Source organism: Planococcus citri, chromosome 1, assembly GCF_950023065.1.
Source record: "Planococcus citri chromosome 1, ihPlaCitr1.1, whole genome shotgun sequence".
NCBI lineage: Eukaryota > Metazoa > Arthropoda > Insecta > Hemiptera > Pseudococcidae > Planococcus > Planococcus citri.
The window spans coordinates 7,302,610-7,322,232 of NC_088677.1; the positions used below are offsets into that span (position 1 = coordinate 7,302,610).

Below are 19,623 nucleotides of genomic sequence, written 5' to 3' on the forward strand. Positions count from 1 at the left end.
TCTCCTACGGGAGAGATTCGCCTCTCGGGAGAGAATCGTATCAGTTATGGTTTTACGATTCGATCGCCAAGTTATACTTATAGGACGAAGACGTGATGAGTGTTACTTTTGTGTTTAGTTGTATAGTATACGATAACTCAACTTGATAGTGAAACTTGAAACTCGAATTTGAATTTGAAACTTTATAAGAAGAAAAAAAATGATCACGTTTTGGGAATTTTTAGGATACTTATACGTGCTTCTAAGATGGTACCTGTATTTGTACTGGTGGTATTTCCTACTAATCGTGATCCTATCGATATTCAAAGTTCATTTAGGAGTGCATCGAGGAATCGTTGTTGTCATGTCTCAAATATTCAAGGTATGTACTCTATAAATTTTGATTTCTTCCATCAATAATTTCCAACCCATTATCTGCGAAATTCGAAAGAATAGGAGGATTGAGGGGGGGGGGGGTCATCTAATCTTCCTGATTCACGTTCATTATCATTGCTGATCACTTGACTATAAAAAGGTGTTTTCTTTTTTCAATGAAAATATTTCATGATAATAAAAATCCAAAAAAGGCTTTCAAAACTTCAAAAGTACTCGAATTTGGAAATTTAAGGTTCATTTCACACGACGACGAGTTTTTTATCCTTTGCATTCGCGTGTCATTTATCGATAACACGTATAGGTAGAGGTACAACTTGGCGCGGTCTTTAAACGTTCAACGTGCATATCAACGCTTATTTCACTCGAATCACGTGCCAGTTTTTAAATAATTGGACGCTTATCGTTCGGTAATTTATTTCAAATCAAAGGTGAACCCAGAACCCGCATAGTATGAAGAATAGCTACAATATGTGTAATCGAAAGTATTAAGTATTGTAACCTAATTATCAAGTAGCGAATTTAGACCTCGTTAGTCATCCTAGAGGTGATTAACTTTCAACTTTGGTATTGAAAAATCGCGCAGATTTTTTTTTGCGTATTCGAAAACCTATTACTCGATATATCACACGTCTCGTATCATCTTTTGGAAATGATGTTTGGAAGTGAGGATGAGGGGGGGGGGTTGCTGGGGGCCTTGGAGCTGGATAAATCAAAAAATCAATGTCACATTCGTGTTTCGCGCCTTCAAAAACATGTCATTCGATGTGTCACATGTCCCACTTTTTAATCGGGAATAGTGACCCAAAAATTATTAAAAAGGGCTGGGAGGGTGTGGGAGGAGGGGTATGGATGAGCCAACCCGGCAACGCCATTAAAAACCTAGATTATCCAATTTGCAGAAAATCAGTTGCATATTGGGGCTCTAAATGTCTCTCAAGAGTAATTAATTGAAAAGTCCAAAAAAGTTCATATTCATGGAATAAATTTCGTTCATTCCACGCTCATTGAACCAAAGTTCGAAAAAAACAGCTCACACAATTGGGCTCAGTCCAATTTTGAAGTACCCCCCCTTTTTTTTTGAGTAGAATGAACAGCTATTGTATGTAGAATTATTCGAAAGTACCAAAATGGGTCAAATATCGCGAGAATTTTGCAAGAATGTTGAGCACTTTTGAAGAATTTTGAACCAAAAATAGGATAACGATTTTTGGGGATTTTCAGAATGATGCTACGCGACTTATGAAAATGGGTTGAAATTTCTCGAGAAATTCGAATATTTCGACGAAAATGCTTTTTGAAGATTTTGGAATAATTTTGAGCTGGAAATTGGTCACGATTTTTGGGATTTTTGAAACAGGTGTCATGCGACCCATCAAAATAGGTTAAAATTTTGCGAGAATTACAAATATTTGAATCAAAATGTTTTTTGAGCATTTTTGAAAAATTTTGAGCTGAAAATTGGTCACGATTTTTGGGATTTTTGAAAGAGTTTCATGCAATTCATCAAAATGAGTTGAAATTTTGCGAGAAATTCAAAAATTTTGACGAAATTTCTACTTGAGTAATTTGGAATAATTTTGAGCTGGAAATTGATCGCGATTTCTTGGGTTTTCGTCTTTTCGAAACTAGTGTGATGCGACCCATCAAAGTAGGTTAAAATTTCGCTAGAATTACAAATATTTCAATAAAAATGTATTTTGAACATTTTTGAATAATTTTGAGCTGGAAATTGGTCATGTTGTTTGAGCATTTTTGAAATAGTTTTATGCGACCCATCAAAACGGGTCGAAATTTTGCAAGAAATTCTAATATTTCGGCGAAAATACTTTTTTAAGCTGGAAATTGGTCACTACGACTTTTGGGGTTTTAGAAACAGGGGTAATGCGACCCACCAAAATGGGTTAAAATTTTGGGATAGTTACGAATATTTTAATCAAAATGTTTTTTGAGCATTTTTGAAGAATTCTGAGCTGGAATGGGTCATGACTCATGATTTTTGGAATTTTAGAAAGAGTTTTATGCGACCCATCAAAATAGGTTGAAATTTTGCAAGAATTTCGAATATTTCGACGAAAATATTTTTTGAGCATTTTGGAATAATTTTGAGCGATTTTGTGGAGCGATCGGTTGCGATTTTTCGGGTTTTCAAAACAGGCATACTGCAACCCATCAAAATAGGTTAAAAATTCGCGATAATTACAAATATTCCAATCGAAATGTTTTTTTTGGCCATTTTTTAAGAATTTTGAGTTGGGAAATTGGTCATGATTTTCTGAGTTTTTGAAAGACTTTTATGCGACCCATCAAAATTGGTTGAAATTTCGCGAGAAATTCGAATATTCCGATGAAAATGACTTTTGAGAATTTTGGAATCATTTTGAGCTGGAAATTGGTCACCACGATTTTTGGGGTATTCGAAACAGGGGTAATGCGTCCTATCAAAGTATATTAAAAATTCGCGAGTTAATCAAAAGGTTTTTTGAGCATTTTTGAAGAACTTCAAGCTGGAAATTGGTCATGATTTTTCGGATTTTTGAAAGGGTTTCATGCGACCCATCAAAACGGGTTGAAATTTTTCAAGAAATTCGAATATTTCAACGAAAATTCTTTTTGAGCATTTTGGAACAATTTTCAGCTGGAAATTGATCGCGATTTTTAGGGCGACCTATCAAAGTAAGTTAACATTTCGCGAAGATTAACGAAAAAAGTTTTTTGGCCATTTTTTTAATAAAGAATTTTGGGCTGGAACGAAATTGTTCATGATTTTTGCAATTTTTGAAACAGTTCAATGCGAATTATTTTAAAATGGGTTGAAATTTTGCGAGAAATTCGAATATGTATTTCGACAAAAATGTTTTTTGAGTGTTTTTGAATAATTTTTAGGTGGAAATTGATCGCGATTTTTAGGGTTTTCGAAACAGGTCTAATGGGACACATCAAAGTATGTTGACATTTCGCTAGAATTTGCAAATATTTCAATCAAAATGTTTTTTCAGCATTTTTGAAGAATTTTGAGCTGGAAAAATCATGATTTTTTGGGTTTTTGAACCAGGTGCTAAAAAAGGTTGAAATTTCCCAAGAATAGCAATTATTTCAATCAAAATGTTATTCGAGCATTTTTGAAGAATTTTTAGCAGGAACTTGAGTCACGATTTTCAGTGGTTCTTGAAACAGGTGCAATGCGACCCATCAAAATAGGGCAAATATTTTCAATTACATAAAATGTTATTTGAACATTTTTGAAAAATTTTGACCCGAAAATGAGCCTTGATTTTTGGGCATTTTGAAAGCGTTTTATGCGACCTATCACGATTAGTGGAAATTTCTCCGGAGATTCGAATATTTCTATCAAAATAATTTTTGAACATTTCGAACAATTTCGAGCCCAAAATTGGTCTTGGTTTTTGGGGTTTTACGAACAGATGTCACGCGCAACCTATCAAATGAGCTGAAATATCGCGAGAAATTCGAATATTTCGACGAAAGTGCTGTTTAAAAGAGCATTTTAAACGAATTTTTAGCGGGAAATCGGTGACGATTTTTGAAATCTCGAAAAAAAGTATCACGCGAGCTATCAAATTGAGTTGAAATTTTTGGCAAAAAATGAAAAAAAAAACTTTAAAAACGTTTAAAAAAATTGTATAAAATATGTATAATTCAAAATAAATGCACGTGAGTCACCACTACAGAATGCAACAATGCTTCAATTCAATTACAACGTTTTCTATCAAGGTTGATGGGAAAATTTCGCGAATATTTCAAATATTTTGAAATTTGAGGACAAGTGGGAGGGGGCTACCAAGGGTTTTGGAACCGGTCGAATCATATTTGTGTTCTATATCTTCAAAAACATGTCACTCGTCACTCGTGACTCGATACGAGATCACAAGCCACATGATTACATTCTTTTCTAGAAATAGTGACCACATACACTCTCCACATGTATTACATAGCATAGTTGCCTTTTCAGAAACATCAGTCATCAGCGTCATCATCATCACCCATTATTTAATTTTTCTAAGAAGAGGGAAAATATAGAAAGGCGTATTCCATTTACACATATTTCAATTAACGTTCTACAATCTACATAAATGTATTTTAAAAAAAGACAAAAGTGTGTTCTCACTCAGATAACTTTTCTCATCTTTCAGTATATCGACCAGTCCAGGAAAAAAATAGTACCGGATATCGAAGATGACGAAGATCAGGCCATCGAATGCGGCCCCATCATATCCCCCGAAGTGGACAGCAAGATGTACTCGGCGACAATTTTACAGAATGGAAAAATCCCGCGCTTTTCTTCGGCCATACAAAGAGACATTATATTGCTGCCAGAATTGCAACACGAATTGGACCTCGACGTAAGTAAAGTACACACTACACACCCATTTCAAAAAACCGCACTACATATGTCAACGTTGAACATACTACGATCACCGATTATACTGAATGTACGATGTATGTACGATGTACGAGTAATAATATGAATCGTTGAAAGCCTTGTAGAATTCCGAGTAGTCTGTGGCATATGACAATATAGACCCCTCCCCCTGCCCTCAACGTCGATCCTCTGACGTGGGAAACCGGGAAACGGAAACCACAGAAGTGATAACCGCCGATAAGAACAAAACTTCGCCTACATGTGTGCATGAACGAGAAAAATTTTGTGGCTGACTAGCTGATAAAGTGATAACATAATTATTTAGTTTTTCTGCGATCAAGTAATCTGGAAATCGAAGGGGCAAGGGTATATGGATTTTCGATCGAAAATCCAATTCAAATTTGACCATGGATTCTGGAATAATTTTTTGAGACGAATATTAAAGGTTCTCTGGCAAAATTGCCTATCTCTAAACCTGAAAACGCTACAAGCAAAATTTTTTCCCAAGTGTTTCAAAATTTTCAAAAATTAAATGTAAACTCCTCTGTGTAACTTTTCAAAAAGACCAAGAAATGTCATTTCGTGAAATTATCCAACTTTGAAATTCAAGGAGACAGAAACAGTAGTTCACAGAAATTTTGGGGGTATCCTTGAAAATTAATTTGCTCGTAGCCTCTTTAATTTTAGAGATGGCCAATTTTATCGAAGAATCTTTTTCGTTCGTGTTAAAAAATTACTCCAGAATTCATGGTAAAAACTGAGATTTTCGAAAATCCATATACCCCTACTTCTTCCATTTCCGTATTAGTAATTTTTGGTTTAAAAAAAGTGAAAACTTGTGGTAATTATTTTTGGTCATCAAAAACAAGACTTTGGCAATTCTAGCAAATAACATAACATTTCGACAAACAAAAATCATCAGCAACAAGCAGAGGTTTCTGGCAACTTTTGGTAAAAAAAAACACGACTTTTGGCTAATTTCTGGAATAAAAATGAAACTTTTCGAAATTTTTTGGCAAAAAATTCAACATTTGGAGCATTTTTCGACAAAATGGGCCTTTTGGCAATTTTTAGTCAAAAACGAAGCTTATTGAAAATTATTGACAAAATTGTGAAAATTTACAACAATTTCAGGCAAAGCCAAAATTGATCTTTTCGCGATTTTTTGAAAAAAAAGAGGATGCTTTTTTTGCATCCTCTGAGATAAAAGTGGAAACATTTTTACAAGTTTTGCCTCACCCCCCCCCCCCCCCCAAAAAAAACAAAAGAGTTTTCGGCAATTAGCAACACTGTGACAGTTTTAGCAGAAGACACAACTAAAGTATTTTGGCAATTTTTAGGAAAAAGCGAGACTTTCAGGCAATTTTCAAATAAAACGACTTTTTGAAATTCAAACTTTAAACAGTTCGGTTTTTGTTTAAAAAAAAATTTTAGACTATTTGGCAATCTTGAACAAAGGCGAGCCATTTTGCTATTTTTGGCCGAAAATAAAACTTTTGCCAATTTTAAACGGAAGAGAGGTCGAAATTTTTAACAATTTTTAGCAAAAAAAAAAACAAAGACCTTTGAATATTTTTCAGTAAAAATTGAAAATTGTTGGCAACTTTATTCAAAAAGCAAAACTTTGAAAGTCAATTTTTGCAAAAAAAAAAGTGAAACTTTTTAGAATATTTTGAGAAAAAAGCATCAATTTTTGGCAATTTTTCGTATGAAATAGTCCGGCATATGACAATAGGAATAATTGCACCCCACCGCCGATCCTCCGGGACAACTTTTTTCTCAAAGGGGACGTCCTAAGGAACATTTTAAAGCAAACTTGCCAAAAAAAAGTTGGCCTTACTTACAAAATGGCGGCTATTTTGATTGACAGGTCAGCCGAAATCGCAGATTTTGCGTTTTAACATATGACATGCACGAACTTTTTCAAACTTTACAGAGGTAGATCGAAAGATCATGCAAAAATTTATCACCTGTCAAAATTTCAAGAGCTAAAGTGCGTTTTTCGATTTTTGGCGAATTTTTGAAAATCGAATTTAGGCCAAAAATGAGGGAAAAAATCAAAATTTTACCAAATTGACCAAGAAAGCTGAAATTTGGAATATACCCTATTTTCGACATGCCAAATCGATTGGAAGCGGTTTCAACCAGTTTTGAGCAGTTCTGGAGCCTCCAGCAGAGTTTTGAAACTCGAAATTCCCCCAAAATTCTATCAAATTGGAGTTGTAAAGCTAAAATTTATTCTAAAAACTAATTTCAATACGCTACGAAGTACTGTAAGTGAATTTTAAGTCGTTTTGGAGCCTCCAGCGACTTTTTGAAAATTCCTGAAACCTCCAGCAGATTTTTGAAACTTTAAATTTTTACAAAATTTCATCAAAATGGAGGTGGAAAGCTGAAATCAACTATGCACTCCAATTTTAACACCCTCTGAAGACGACCTCAGGTGGGTTCAAGTCATTTTAGGGCCTACAACGACTTTTTTGAAAATTACTGGAGCCTCCAGTAGATTTTTGAAACTTGAAATTTCCCCAACATTAATTTATCAAATGGAGTTGGCAAGCTGAAATTCACTTCGCAGACTACATGGTGGTTTCAAATGGTTTTGAAGCTTCCGGCTACTTTTAGGAAATTTCATTTTTCCAAAAAAACGTTATACAACTTTTCAAAAAGTTGCTGGAGGCTCCAAAACGACTTGAAATTCACCAGCAGTCAACTTCGTTGCGTATTGAAATTAGTTTGCAGAATGAATTTCGACTCTCCATCTTAGTTTGATGATATTTTGGGAAAATTTAAAGTTTCAAAAATCTACTGGAGGCTCCAGTAATTTTCAAAAAAGTCGCTGGAGGCCTTAAAATGACTTGAACCCGTCTGAAGTCGTTTTCAGAGGGTGTTAAAATTAGAGTGTAGAGTAAATTTCAGGTTCCCATCTCCATTTGATGGAATTTTGTGAAAATTTAAAATTTCAAAAATCTGCTGGAGGCTTCAGGAATTTTTAAAAAGTCGCTGGAGGCTCCAAAACGACTTAAAATTCACTTACAGTACTTCGTAGCGTATTGAAATTAGTTTTTAGAAAAAATTTTAGCTTTACAACTCCAATTTGATAGAATTTTGGGGGAATTTCGAGTTTCAAAATTCTGCTGGAGGCTCCAGAACTGCTCAAAACTGGTTGAAACCGCTTCCAATCGATTTGGCATGTCGAAAATAGGGTATATTCCAAATTTCAGCTTTCTTGGTCAATTTGGTAAAATTTTGATTTTTTCCCTCATTTTTGGCCTAAATTGGATTTTCAAAAATTCACCAAAAATCGAAAAACGCACTTTAGCTCTTGAAATTTTGACAGGTGATAAATTTTTGCATGATCTTTCGATCTACCTTTGTAAAGTTTGAAAAAGTTCGTGCAAGTCATATGTTAAAACGCAAAATCTGCGATTTCGGCTGACCTGTCAATCAAAATGGCCGCCATTTTATAAGTAAGGCCAACTTTTTTTTTGGCAAGTTTGCTTTAAAATGTTCCTTAGGACGTCCCCTTTAAGAAAAAAGTTGTCCCGGAGGATCGGCGGGGGGGGGGTGCAATTACTCCTATTGTCATATGCCGGACTAAAATTAAACTTTTCGGTCATTTCTGTTGATAAAGCATTATTTTTTGGCAATTTTTAAAAAAAGAAAGTTTTTTGGGAATTTTTTTTCAAGAAATGAAAATTTTCAGCAATTTTTGGCAAGAAACGACATTTCTGGCAATTTCAACAATTTTGGCAACCCTCCTGAAAAAGCGAAACTTTTTGGTAATGTGAGGTTCAACAATTTACACGCCATTTTTCGTTTTTTAATGTCTTTGAACAATGTAAGATTATTTTTAGAGGGGGGAAGGTTTCAAAAATATCTCAACTATTTCAATTTTTTACGAGAGAAGCACTTTGCAAACAACTCGCGACTTTTTTTCTTGGAGAAGAAGGAAAAGGGGTCAAAATTTTACACCTAAATGTTCACTTTTTCGGTATTATAGGATTTTATACCTTTGGGGGGGGGGGGGGGTGAGGCAGAGCCAACAGTTGAAAATATGTTTTTCGTTTTAAAAAATTTCCAAATTGTTTTTAGTGTTTGTGATGAAATTATGATATCTACTTTTTTTAACGTAATCAAGTATTCAAAAAAAAAAAAAAAAAAAAATGCAAATTTTCATTTGGAATGTCGAACTTTTCAAACTTTTTTTTTTTCAAAAAAAGAGCACTATTTTTACACAACATTTTTCCATCAGTCATTTTTCAAAATTCCACGAATCATTAGAAATAAATTGAAAATGTAAATTCTAATTGAAAAAAAAAGCAAGGGGATAAATATTTGATTAAAAACAGAACAAAACCAGGATAGGCAAGATTGATAGACACCCTGTTATGACAAAAAAATCAAAAATTTCGGTCAGCATTTTAAAAAATGGGACCTTTTGGCATTTTTTAATAAAAAAAATTAATTATATTGAAAATCTACGCCTAAAAAAGCGAGACTTTGGCAATTTTAGCAAAAAAATTAAACTATTGGACAATTTCTAAATGAAATGATGTTGTGATATTTTTTGCCAAGTAAAGCGAGAAATTTAGGCTGTTTTTATCAAAATCCCAGACTATTTGCCAATTTTGACTAAAAGCGAAATTTTTGGCTGTTTTTGGCCAAAAATGAAATTTTTTTTCCAATTTTAGCGAAAGTGAAGTCAAATTTTTTAGCAATTTTCAGCAAAAAAGTGAGTCTAATTGAAAACTTTTTGAAATAACAATTTTTGCAATTTTTACTAAAAAAAAAAATAACCACTAGATTTTTTCCAAAAAAAAAACAAAAAAACAAAAAAGCAAAACAAAAACCAAAAAGTTTGAAAAGGTAACACAAAAAGTTACAAAACGTGAGCAAAACATTTTTCAATGTAGAATAAAAAAATCATAAAAAAAAAACAAAACAAAACATTACAAATTGAAATATTTTGGTTTACAATTTCAAAAACGAGAATCACTTACCACATCATCTATCTCCAGTTCGAATTCAGGCTTCGTAAAATAATCCATTCTAGTCGAGGAACAGTTCGAACGACTTCATGCCCAACATATGTGTGTGGTGCTGCTCTGCTCACTACGAATATTCCATTTTAAAAGCACCAGATGTATCGTTGAAACTCTGCCAGCAACATTATCTATTAGACACGCGGAAAGGGTTTACAGTGGCTAAAACATTTCGTCGCCTCTTCAACCACAACCAACAACTGCCTCCTACCACGACGATTGAATTATCTTATCACACATGTGACGAGGTTAACCTAAACCAAGCAAATAATTCCCAAATTAATTTTACAGGATGATCAAGAAATTCGTTTCACAGAATGCCCAAACAGTACTTACGATTTATCCGACGCTATTCCATACATCAAAGCGGGTATCGAAGCCATCGTCGAGGATCAAATTACATCACGATTCGAAGCCGAAGAACTACGTGTACGTAACTAAATCATCCAAAATGATTAATGAAACATCATTCGTTAAAAACATCTACTTTAAATACGTCGTATTTAACTCGAATATTATCATTGTATACGTACATATATTACAGACATGGAATCTACTTACTCGAAAAAACCCACGTCTGTGTATCTATAACGATTGGAAAATCGCTGTGATGTGGTTCATCGGTGCCGTCATCAGATACTCGATTTTATTCCCAGTACGATTCGTCAACTGTTTCACCTCGATAGGACTGCTGATTGCTGGAATGGCTGTCGTCGGATATGTACCTGAATCGAGATTCAAAAAATTACTATACAAACGAGTCAACATAATGTGTTTCCATGTTATGGCCAGATGGCTGGGGTGCTTTTTGACTTTCCACAATAGGGAGAATCGACCCACCGGCGGTATCGCTGTATCCAATCATACGACGCCGTTCGATGTACTGATGCTGAATACTGATCACTGTTATTCATTGGTAAGTGTTGGTGTTGAAGAGGAAAATGGGAAATTTCGATCAACATTTTTTTTCGAGCAGGTTTGACGAATTTTTAGACTAAAACTTGAGTCATGATTTTCGGGGGTTTTGAAAAAGTGACCATGCAACCAGACCTGTCAAAATGGGTTAAAATTTCGGCAGAAACTCAAAAATTTCCATCACAAGGCTCATCCTTGATTTTTTCATAAAAAAAAACCAAAGTAACCAAAAAAGTTTGAAAAAAATTACCAAGAAAAAAAAATGAAAAGAAACCAAAACGTTAAAAAAATCAAAAAATAATAAAAGCCAGTTTTGACAATTTTTGGCAAAAAGGATGAGTTTTAGAATTTTAGCAAAAAGTAGAAGTTTTTGGCTAGTTTTTAATTGTAGGCAAAAAAATGATACTTTTTCCTCTAATTTTTGTGGCAAAAAACGAGTCTTTTGGCAGTTTTGGGAAAAAAACAAAAATGAAACCTTTTGGAATTTCTTGCAAAAAAAACAACAATTTTCATCCATTTTGCTACAAAGTCAAATATTTGGCCAAGTTGTAAGAAACACCTGAATTTTTGTAAATTTTTGACAAAAAGTAAGACTGACAATTTTAGCTAAAAAACAGAATTTTTTGAGAATTAGTCACAAAAAATTTAGTTTTGAGGAAAAAAAATGTCTAGCAAAAAGAGGAGTCTTGCAGGTAATACTGGAGAAAAAAGAGACTTTTAGACAATTTTGCTATGAAAATGAGGTGAATTTTTGTCGAAAAGCAAGACTTTTACAATTTCAGCAAAAAGCAGCACTTTTTGGAAATTGTTGGCAAAAAAAATGATTTTTTTCTGAATTTTAGTCAAAAAGCAAGACCGTTGCAACTTTTTGTTTTGGTAAAAAAAAATGTGACTTTTGGGTATTTTTTTGGGAGGGAAATGAAATTATCTTGTAAATTTGTCAAAAATCAAGGGAATTTCTGTCAATTTATGACATAAAGCAAGACTTTTTGACCATCTCTGTCAACAATTTTTTTTTCGCAACTGATTTTTGTTAAAACATCTAGTAGTCCGGCATATGACAATAGGAGTAATTGCACCCCCCCCCCCCGCCGATCCTCCGGGACAACTTTTTTCTTAAAGGGGACATCCTAAGGAACATTTTAAAGCAAACTTGCCAAAAAAAAGTTGGCCTTACTTACAAAATGGCGGCCATTTTGATTGACAGGTCAGCCGAATTCGCAGATTTTGCGTTTCAACACAGGACTTGCACGAACTTTTTCAAACTTTACAAAGGTAGATCGAAAGATCATGCAAAAATTTATCACCTGTCAAAATTTCAAGTGCTAAAGTGCGTTTTCCGATTTTTGGTGAATTTTTGAAAATCCAATTTTGGCCCAAAATGAGGGAAAAAATCAAAATTTTATCAAATTGACTAAGAAAGCTGAAATTTGGAATATACCCTATTTTCGACATGCCAAATCGATTGGAAACGGTTTCAACCCGTTTTGAGCAGTTCTGGAGCTTCCAGCAGATTTTTGAAACTCGAAATTCTCACAAAATTCCATCAAATTGGAGTTGTAAAGCTAAAATTTATTCTAATAACTAATTTCAATACGCTACGAAGTACTGCAGGTGAATTTCAAGTCGTTTTGAAGCCTCCAGCGACTTTATGAAAATTCCTGATGCCTCCAGCAGATTTTTGAAACTTTAAATTTTCACAAAATTTCATCAAATGGAGATGGAAAGCTGAAATTTACTCTACACTCAAATTTCAACACCCTCTGAAGACGACTTCAGGTGGGTTCAAGTAATTTTAGGGCCACCACGACTTTTTTTGAAAATTACTGGAGCCTCCAGCAGATTTTTGAAACTCTAAATTTTCACAAAATTTCATCAAATGGAGATGGAAAGCTGAAATTTATTTTACACTCCAATTTTAACACCCTCTGAAGACGATTTCAGGTGGGTTCAAGTCATTATAGAGCCTCCAGTGACTTTTTTGAAAATTACTGGAGCCTCTAGTACATTTTCGAAACTTGAAATTTCCCCAACAATAATTTATCAAATGGAGTTGGCAAGCTGGAATTTACTTTGCAGACTACATGGTGGTTTCAAATGATTTTGAAGCTTCCAGCTACTTTTAAGAAATTTCAATTTTCCAAAAAAACATCATACAACCTTTCAAAAAGTTGCTGGAGGCTCCAAAACGACTTGAAATTCACCAGCAGTCAACTTCGTAGCGTATTGAATTTAGTTTGCAGAATTAATTTCAACTCTCCATCTTGCTTTGATGAAATTTTGAGGAAATTTCAAGTTTCAAAAATGTACTGGAGGCTCCAGTAATTTTCAAAAAAGTCGTTGGAGGCTCTAAAATGACTTGAAATCCACCAGAAGTCGTTTTCAGAGGGTGTTAAAATTGGAGTGTAGAGTAAATTTCAGCTTTCCATCTCCATTTGATGAAATTCTGTGAAAATTTAAAGTTTCAAAAATCTGCTGGAGGTATCAGGAATTTTCAAAAAGTCGCTGGAAGCTTCAAAACGACTTGATATTCACCTGCAGTACTTCGTAGCGTATTGAAATTAGTTTTTAGAATAAATTTTAGCTTTACAACTCCAATTTGATGGAATTTTGTGAGAATTTCGAGTTTCAAAAATCTGCTGGAGGCTCCAGAACTGCTCAAAACGGGTTGAAACCGTTTCCAATCGATTTGGCATGTCGAAAATAGGGTATATCCCAAATTTCAGCTTTCTTAGTCAATTTGATAACATATTGATTTTTTCCCTCATTTTGGGCCAAAATTGGATTTTCAAAAATTCACCAAAAATCGGAAAACGCACTTTAGCACTTGAAATTTCGACAGGTGATAAATTTTTGCATGATCTTTCGATCTACCTTTGTAAAGTTTGAAAATGTTCGTGCAAGTCCTGTGTTGAAACGCAAAATCTGCAAATTCGGCTGACCTGTCAATCAAAATGGCCGCCATTTTGTAAGTAAGGCCAACTTTTTTTTTGGCAAGTTTGCTTTAAAATGTTCCTTAGGATGTCCCCTTTAAGAAAAAAGTTGTCCCGGAGGATCGGCGGGGGGCGGTGCAATTACTCCTATTGTCATATGCCGGACTATAGTTTTTGAACGATTCAAGTACAGAAAAAAATTCAACTTCATAGACATTTTTTTTGCCAAATTTTTCTGAATTTTTGGCAAAAAGCAGGATTTTAACAATTTTAGATGAAACGTAAAGTGGTCGATTTCGGCAATTTTGGGTAAAAAAGCAAGCCTTTCGTGTATTTTTTGAAAAAAAAACAACTTTTCAGCAATAAAAAACCTAAGACTTTTGGGCAACTTTTGAGGAAAAATGGGATTTTTTTAGAAATTATTGCTAAATACCGAGAAGTTGCGCCAATTTCTGGCAAAAAACAAGACTTTGTGACAATTTTAGCTTTTTGGCAATAGCTGGCAAAAAAGCGAAAAAATTCTCTTATCACTTTTTGTCAGGAAACAAGAATTTCTGGCAATTTAGATAAAATATGAGGTTTTTTGCAATTTTTGGCAAATTCAATCCATAGAAAAAAAATTAATTTTAGCAATCAAAAAGCTGTAAATGTAACAAAAAGTCACTTACATGAAAATAACACAGAACGAGTTCTATAATGACGCAATTTTGGGCTTAAAATTCTTCGAAATACTCAAAAAAGCGTTGATAGAAGTTTTTTGATGCGTTTTCAAACTTTTTGGTCCATTTTGATAAGTCCCATGACACTTTTTACACAAATATCGAAAATCCTGACTCAATTTTGAGCTTAAAACTCTTCAAAATGCTCAAAAAAAATTTTGACTGACATACTTGGATTTCTTGAGAAAGTTTAACCCATTTTAATACGTTTTAGCAGACTTTTTCAAAAATCAAAAAAATCATTACCCAATTTTGGGCTTAAAATTCTTCGAAAAAATGCCCAAAAAACATTCTCGTTGAAATATTTTGTAATCTAAGCAATTTTAAAAATCTGAGTTTTTTTCAAAAATTCTCAAAAAAAATTTGATATTTTTGATTTTTTTCCCAACTTATTTTGAGAAGTTGAATGACACTTTTTCAAAAAATCCGAAACTCAGAAACTCAATTGACTCACGTTTGAGCTCAAAATTTCAACTGCTCAAAAAAAAGTTTGATGGTAACTTTTAATTTTCAGCTGAAATTTTAAAAACCCCGAAAATCGTCATGATCACATTTATGCTCAAAAAAGCTTTGAATGAAATTTTTGAATTTCTGTTGAAATTTTGATCCATTTTGATTCGTCGCATAACACAATTTTCAAAAATATCGAAAATCCTCAGAAAAATTCTACAAAATGACTAAAATAATTTTTTTGACATTTGACGAGGTGTTCGAATTTCTCGCGAAATTTCAGCCTATTTTACTTAATAGTACGTCTCATTGAATTTTTTCAAAAATCCAAAAAAATCATTACCCCATTTTTGACTTAAAATTCTTCGACAAATGCTCAAAAAACATTCTCGTCAATAAAGTGTGATCTAAGCTATTTTACAGATCAAAAGTTTTTCAAAAATATAAAAAAAATTTGATATTTTTGATTTTTTTCTTAAAATATAGGTAACTCATCATTTTGATAGACTGAATTAATGGTACTTTTTCAAAAAAAAACGAAACTCAGGACTCACGTTTCAGCTCGAAATTCATCAAAATTGTTCAAAAAAAGATTGATAGTCATTTTTAATTTTATACAAAAATTTTGAAAATCATGATTAAATTGTGCTCAAAATTCTACAATAGGGCAACTGCTCAAAGAAGCTTTAATTTGAAAGAAATTTTTGATTTAAATTTTAATTCATTTTAATAAAAGCTGCATGACATCGTATTCAAAAATACCCAAAAACCCGAGAAAAATTCTACAAAATGCCCAGAAAATTTTTTTGACGAGGTATTTTGATTTCTTGCAAAATTATGACCCATTTAAATACGTTCCATCGGACTTTTTCAAAAATCAAAAAAAAAAATCATCTCCCAATTTTGGGCTTAAAATTTTTCAACAAAAAATACTCAAAAAACATTCTTGTTAGTTTTCTAAATTATCAAAAATTTTCGATAATTTAGATGTTCTCCTCAAAATATAACTCATTTCGACAGGTCGAATGAGACTTTCTCAAAAAATTTGAAACTCAAAACTAACGTTTGAGCTTGAAATTCTTCAAAAAAACTCAAAAAACGTTTGATGGTAATTTTAAATTTTCTTCAATAATTTTAAAATCTCCGAAAATCATGGCCAAATTCATGCTCTAAATTTTCCTTCCAATTTTGGGCTCAAAATTCTGCAAAATGCTCAAAGAAACTTTCTGTTGAATTATCGAATTGCTCGCAAAATTTCAACATATTTTAATAAACCGCGTCACACTTTTTCAAAAATCCCAAAAATCATGTGTAAGAGGGTAAAATGACTTAAAGCAGTGATAGGTAGATGTACTTATCGATTGTGGTTGCTATTGTGTTGTTTCCAAGAAATATCCCTTAGAGTATTTCTACTAAATACTCACCGGAATACCTCACATGCTCGGCTAGGGCGTGAGTAGGAAATGGTTGCTTTTACACTCTTAACATATGATCATACACACCATAAATAATAACAAGTTATACACGAGAATAATATTTAATGTGTGCAATATTAACAACACGTTACAAGTTTTACATAATCACATATTCTATGTATTTATGTACGTTAACAAGACACTTTCTTAAACTAAATATACACACGTTGGTGTTACACACTGTGGTGTAGGTTTGGATAAGTGATCTCCTCTGGCAAGGAGATCTAACTTATTCACACTGATATGTGCAAGTACTTACCCAGAGTGGCGACGAGTAGATCATCACTCCTTCTCGTCTATTCATTGGTTTCACTAACAACTAACTAAAACTAAAGCACTAAATATAACACTTAACACTCGAGAGTAAAAACTTATAATTAAATGACTGCATTAACCCATTAACCGTGAATAACATACCCGCGTGCACTCGGATACATTACTGGCGTTCTGTACTCTCGTCGCTTGGCTCGTATGGCTAGCTGACGAGAATACAACGCAGTGTTGCCTTAGTGCAACGCAGTGTTACCATGTGGGCGAGCCCTATACATACCACGTACGGCATAGTAGTATATCACATATGCCCCTCTGAGGTTTGCTCGATGGCGTAACCAGCGGAGAAAAGCACGGATAAAAACATGATATACTATGCATGTACGTGGCAGCGGAGCTGTCCCCCTGCCCCCCTGCGTTTCTACGATGAGAATGGCAGAGGCATACGGTAAAGAATAACTTAGACAAGAGAAAATAAATTAATCGACCATCAAGGCCCAGCAACAGGTTCATGTATAGGTGGTACCGCGTAATAATCAAAGAATGGTATTCAAATTTCAAATTTTGTGCTTGGTAGCCTCGCTGCATTGGATATATATATATGTAACATCTTGTATGTTACGTCCATTTTTCGAAATCGCTCGCTGCGACGTCTGCAAGAAATCTGTCATTTTTTGAGGTTGATAATGCGAAAAATGGCACGTGCCTGCCGGATCGCGATTATCGATATGCAAAATAATGACACAGCGATTTCTGCAATTCTCGCAGAGGATTTGCAGGCTGGGAAACCTGTTATTATAGTATATCCTTCTTGCAGCGTTGTCCGTCTGAACATATTATAACACTTTAATTGTGTTAAAATTGGCATTTTTGATAACACGAAAGCTCGAACAACACCAACTACGAAAAGAAACTGGCTTCTTTAATTGAAGCTGTGTCATCGGTTTCGTGTGTGTCATGACTTGCAGAAAGGTAGTCATCGCTACATCTCATGCTGGAACCCGTAACCGGTTCCGTGCAAGTCATGGCATTATCAGGCAGCGTACCTGTCCTTTTCGGTAACGTCATCACCCGCGGAATCCTCCAGGACCATGCCTGATTTCTTCCAGATACGGGGTGCGTACCGTGGCAGAGTACCAATTATTAATATGTTCTTATGCGGCTCTTAAAAATGGTTCGTAAACCATGCTACCAAGTTCCTCTCAATTCCCTAGTTGTCAGCATCCCATTCGGACATACTTGCAACATCTTCTATGTTACTTTTCGATTCCAATCGCCAAGTCGCTGGGACAAATACAACGATTTATTTTCCAGCGAATGGGCGCGTGGTCATTTTCGGTAACTTCACTACTTCGTCTTCTGCGAAACCGTAAACTGTTACTGTCCGAGTCTGTTTCTTCGAGTAACGTTACAAGTATCCGCTTGCTGACTAGGTAGGTGGGTACCGAGGCAGAGCACCATCTTTTTCGGTGATTTCACCACTTGTGAGTCGTCTGGCCGGGAACCTGACCGACTCCAGATCAAGGTGGGAAACACCGAGGCAGAGAACCGAAATAGTGCATGTCCTTTGGATGGGTTTCAATTGGTTCGACGACCAAGAGTGCTGATCAGCGGTCTTCCTGATTTGAACATGCGTATATAACACCTTATGTGTTACAGTTCATTTTTGGCTCACATCGCCAATGATCAAGGTAACAATCGCCCTAGCAGGCGGTTCTTTCCATTGGTAATGGAGATGGCAATACCGTGCTCTCGAACAAGCTGCATTGCGCAAGGTTGTCTGCATGGTATGCCTCCATGGCAGAGTACCAATTAATAGCATGTCCTTTTTTCAGGGTGTAAAGGGTTCGTAAACCTTGACCACTAATTTACCAATTTTGAACTTGCTGTAATTGTGAGCCAGTTTGAATAATACCTTGCATCTACTCGACGGTAGTTGCATATACCAATACGGTAAAAATAAACTCTCCGAGCATACCAATATAACACCTAGTGTGTTACGGTCTATTTTCGGTAATATCATCTACACAGCCCAAAGGTGAAGAAGTCTTTGAGCACAAGTCTCCTCAAGATCTCGCGATTTGATGGTGACTTGTCCCAAGTTCTCAACATCTTGGCGCGTAGACGTACCGTGGCAGAGTACCAATTATTAATATGCTCCTAGTGGAGGTGTTACGAGCGGCTTACAAAATCTGACCTAAGAGTCGATTAAAGCGCCTACTTCAACTGGTTGTCATTACAAGCAAGGTGACAAGGCCGAAATGAGCTTTCAGATACGATTCGACGATCGTTTTCCTATGGCTCGAAAGACTCGATCAGTTTATCGTGTGAGAACTACACCGCGGTAGTTCTAATTACCATCGCGGTAATTGTGCTCCCTGAACATTGTATCACCTCGTGGAGATACTATCTGTCATTTTTTGGTAATAACACCCAGCGTTGAAAAAATAGTGGGTGTTTACCCAGGCAGAGTACCTGTTGTCTTTTTGGTAATGGCCCAAAGTTTCCGAAAAAATCGTGCAGGATTTTAACAGCCACTTCGGTATTACCCAGGCAGAGCACCTGTTGTCGTTTTAGGTATCAACAAAACACGAGGAAAACAACGCGAATCCGTCGCTTCTTTATATCCTGCGATACCAGGGCAGAGTACCTATTAAATTAATGTTCTTCTAGGAGACTTGCGGCTTACATCTCCAACCTGAATGTCGGAGAAGGCGCTTTGCAACTGATCGTTTTATTTGAGAGGAAAGTCAGTTTATCTTTTAAAGGGACTACACCGCGGTAATCCCGAATACCATCACGGTAATTCATTTAGCTCTCTGAACATTTGTAACGTTCTTGCGTTACGTACGAAATTGGAATTATTCACGGAGCCATCGGAACTCTGTCCAGTGGAACTCGCGCCGTCTCGGTTGGACGGGAAGCGTGATAATTCTTCATTTTAGGTCACGTTCGGATAGCGTGAGCTCGCCTCAATCTAAGACTCTAGAAAGAGAGAGGCTCGATAGGTATCGCGTATCCGATTCGTGCCTTGGCAGAGTACCTCTTATTTTAATGTTC

At 35.0% G+C, this 19,623-nt stretch overlaps 2 protein-coding genes across 3 annotated transcripts in view; one reads left to right on the forward strand and one right to left on the reverse strand.

Moving 5' to 3' along the window:
* Positions 1-10,084, reverse strand: part of LOC135846356 (histone lysine acetyltransferase CREBBP-like) — a 34,866-nt gene extending 24,782 nt beyond the window's left edge. Inside the window, exon 1 of one of the 2 annotated variants that reach the window (XM_065365401.1) lies at positions 9,760-10,084. The gene's annotated coding sequence lies outside the window, so the exon portion shown is untranslated. Of the gene's footprint in view, positions 1-4,501; positions 4,628-9,759 lie in introns of those variants that run through there. The other variant, XM_065365410.1, reaches the window with a different exon arrangement.
* Positions 27-19,623, forward strand: part of LOC135846349 (glycerol-3-phosphate acyltransferase 4-like) — a 42,555-nt gene continuing 22,958 nt past the window's right edge. The window contains exons 1-4 of the mRNA XM_065365389.1: positions 27-361; positions 4,527-4,736; positions 10,093-10,230; positions 10,346-10,717. Coding sequence (XP_065221461.1) covers positions 200-361; positions 4,527-4,736; positions 10,093-10,230; positions 10,346-10,717 — 882 coding nt within the window. The 5' untranslated portion in view covers positions 27-199. The remainder of the gene's footprint in view (positions 362-4,526; positions 4,737-10,092; positions 10,231-10,345; positions 10,718-19,623) is intronic.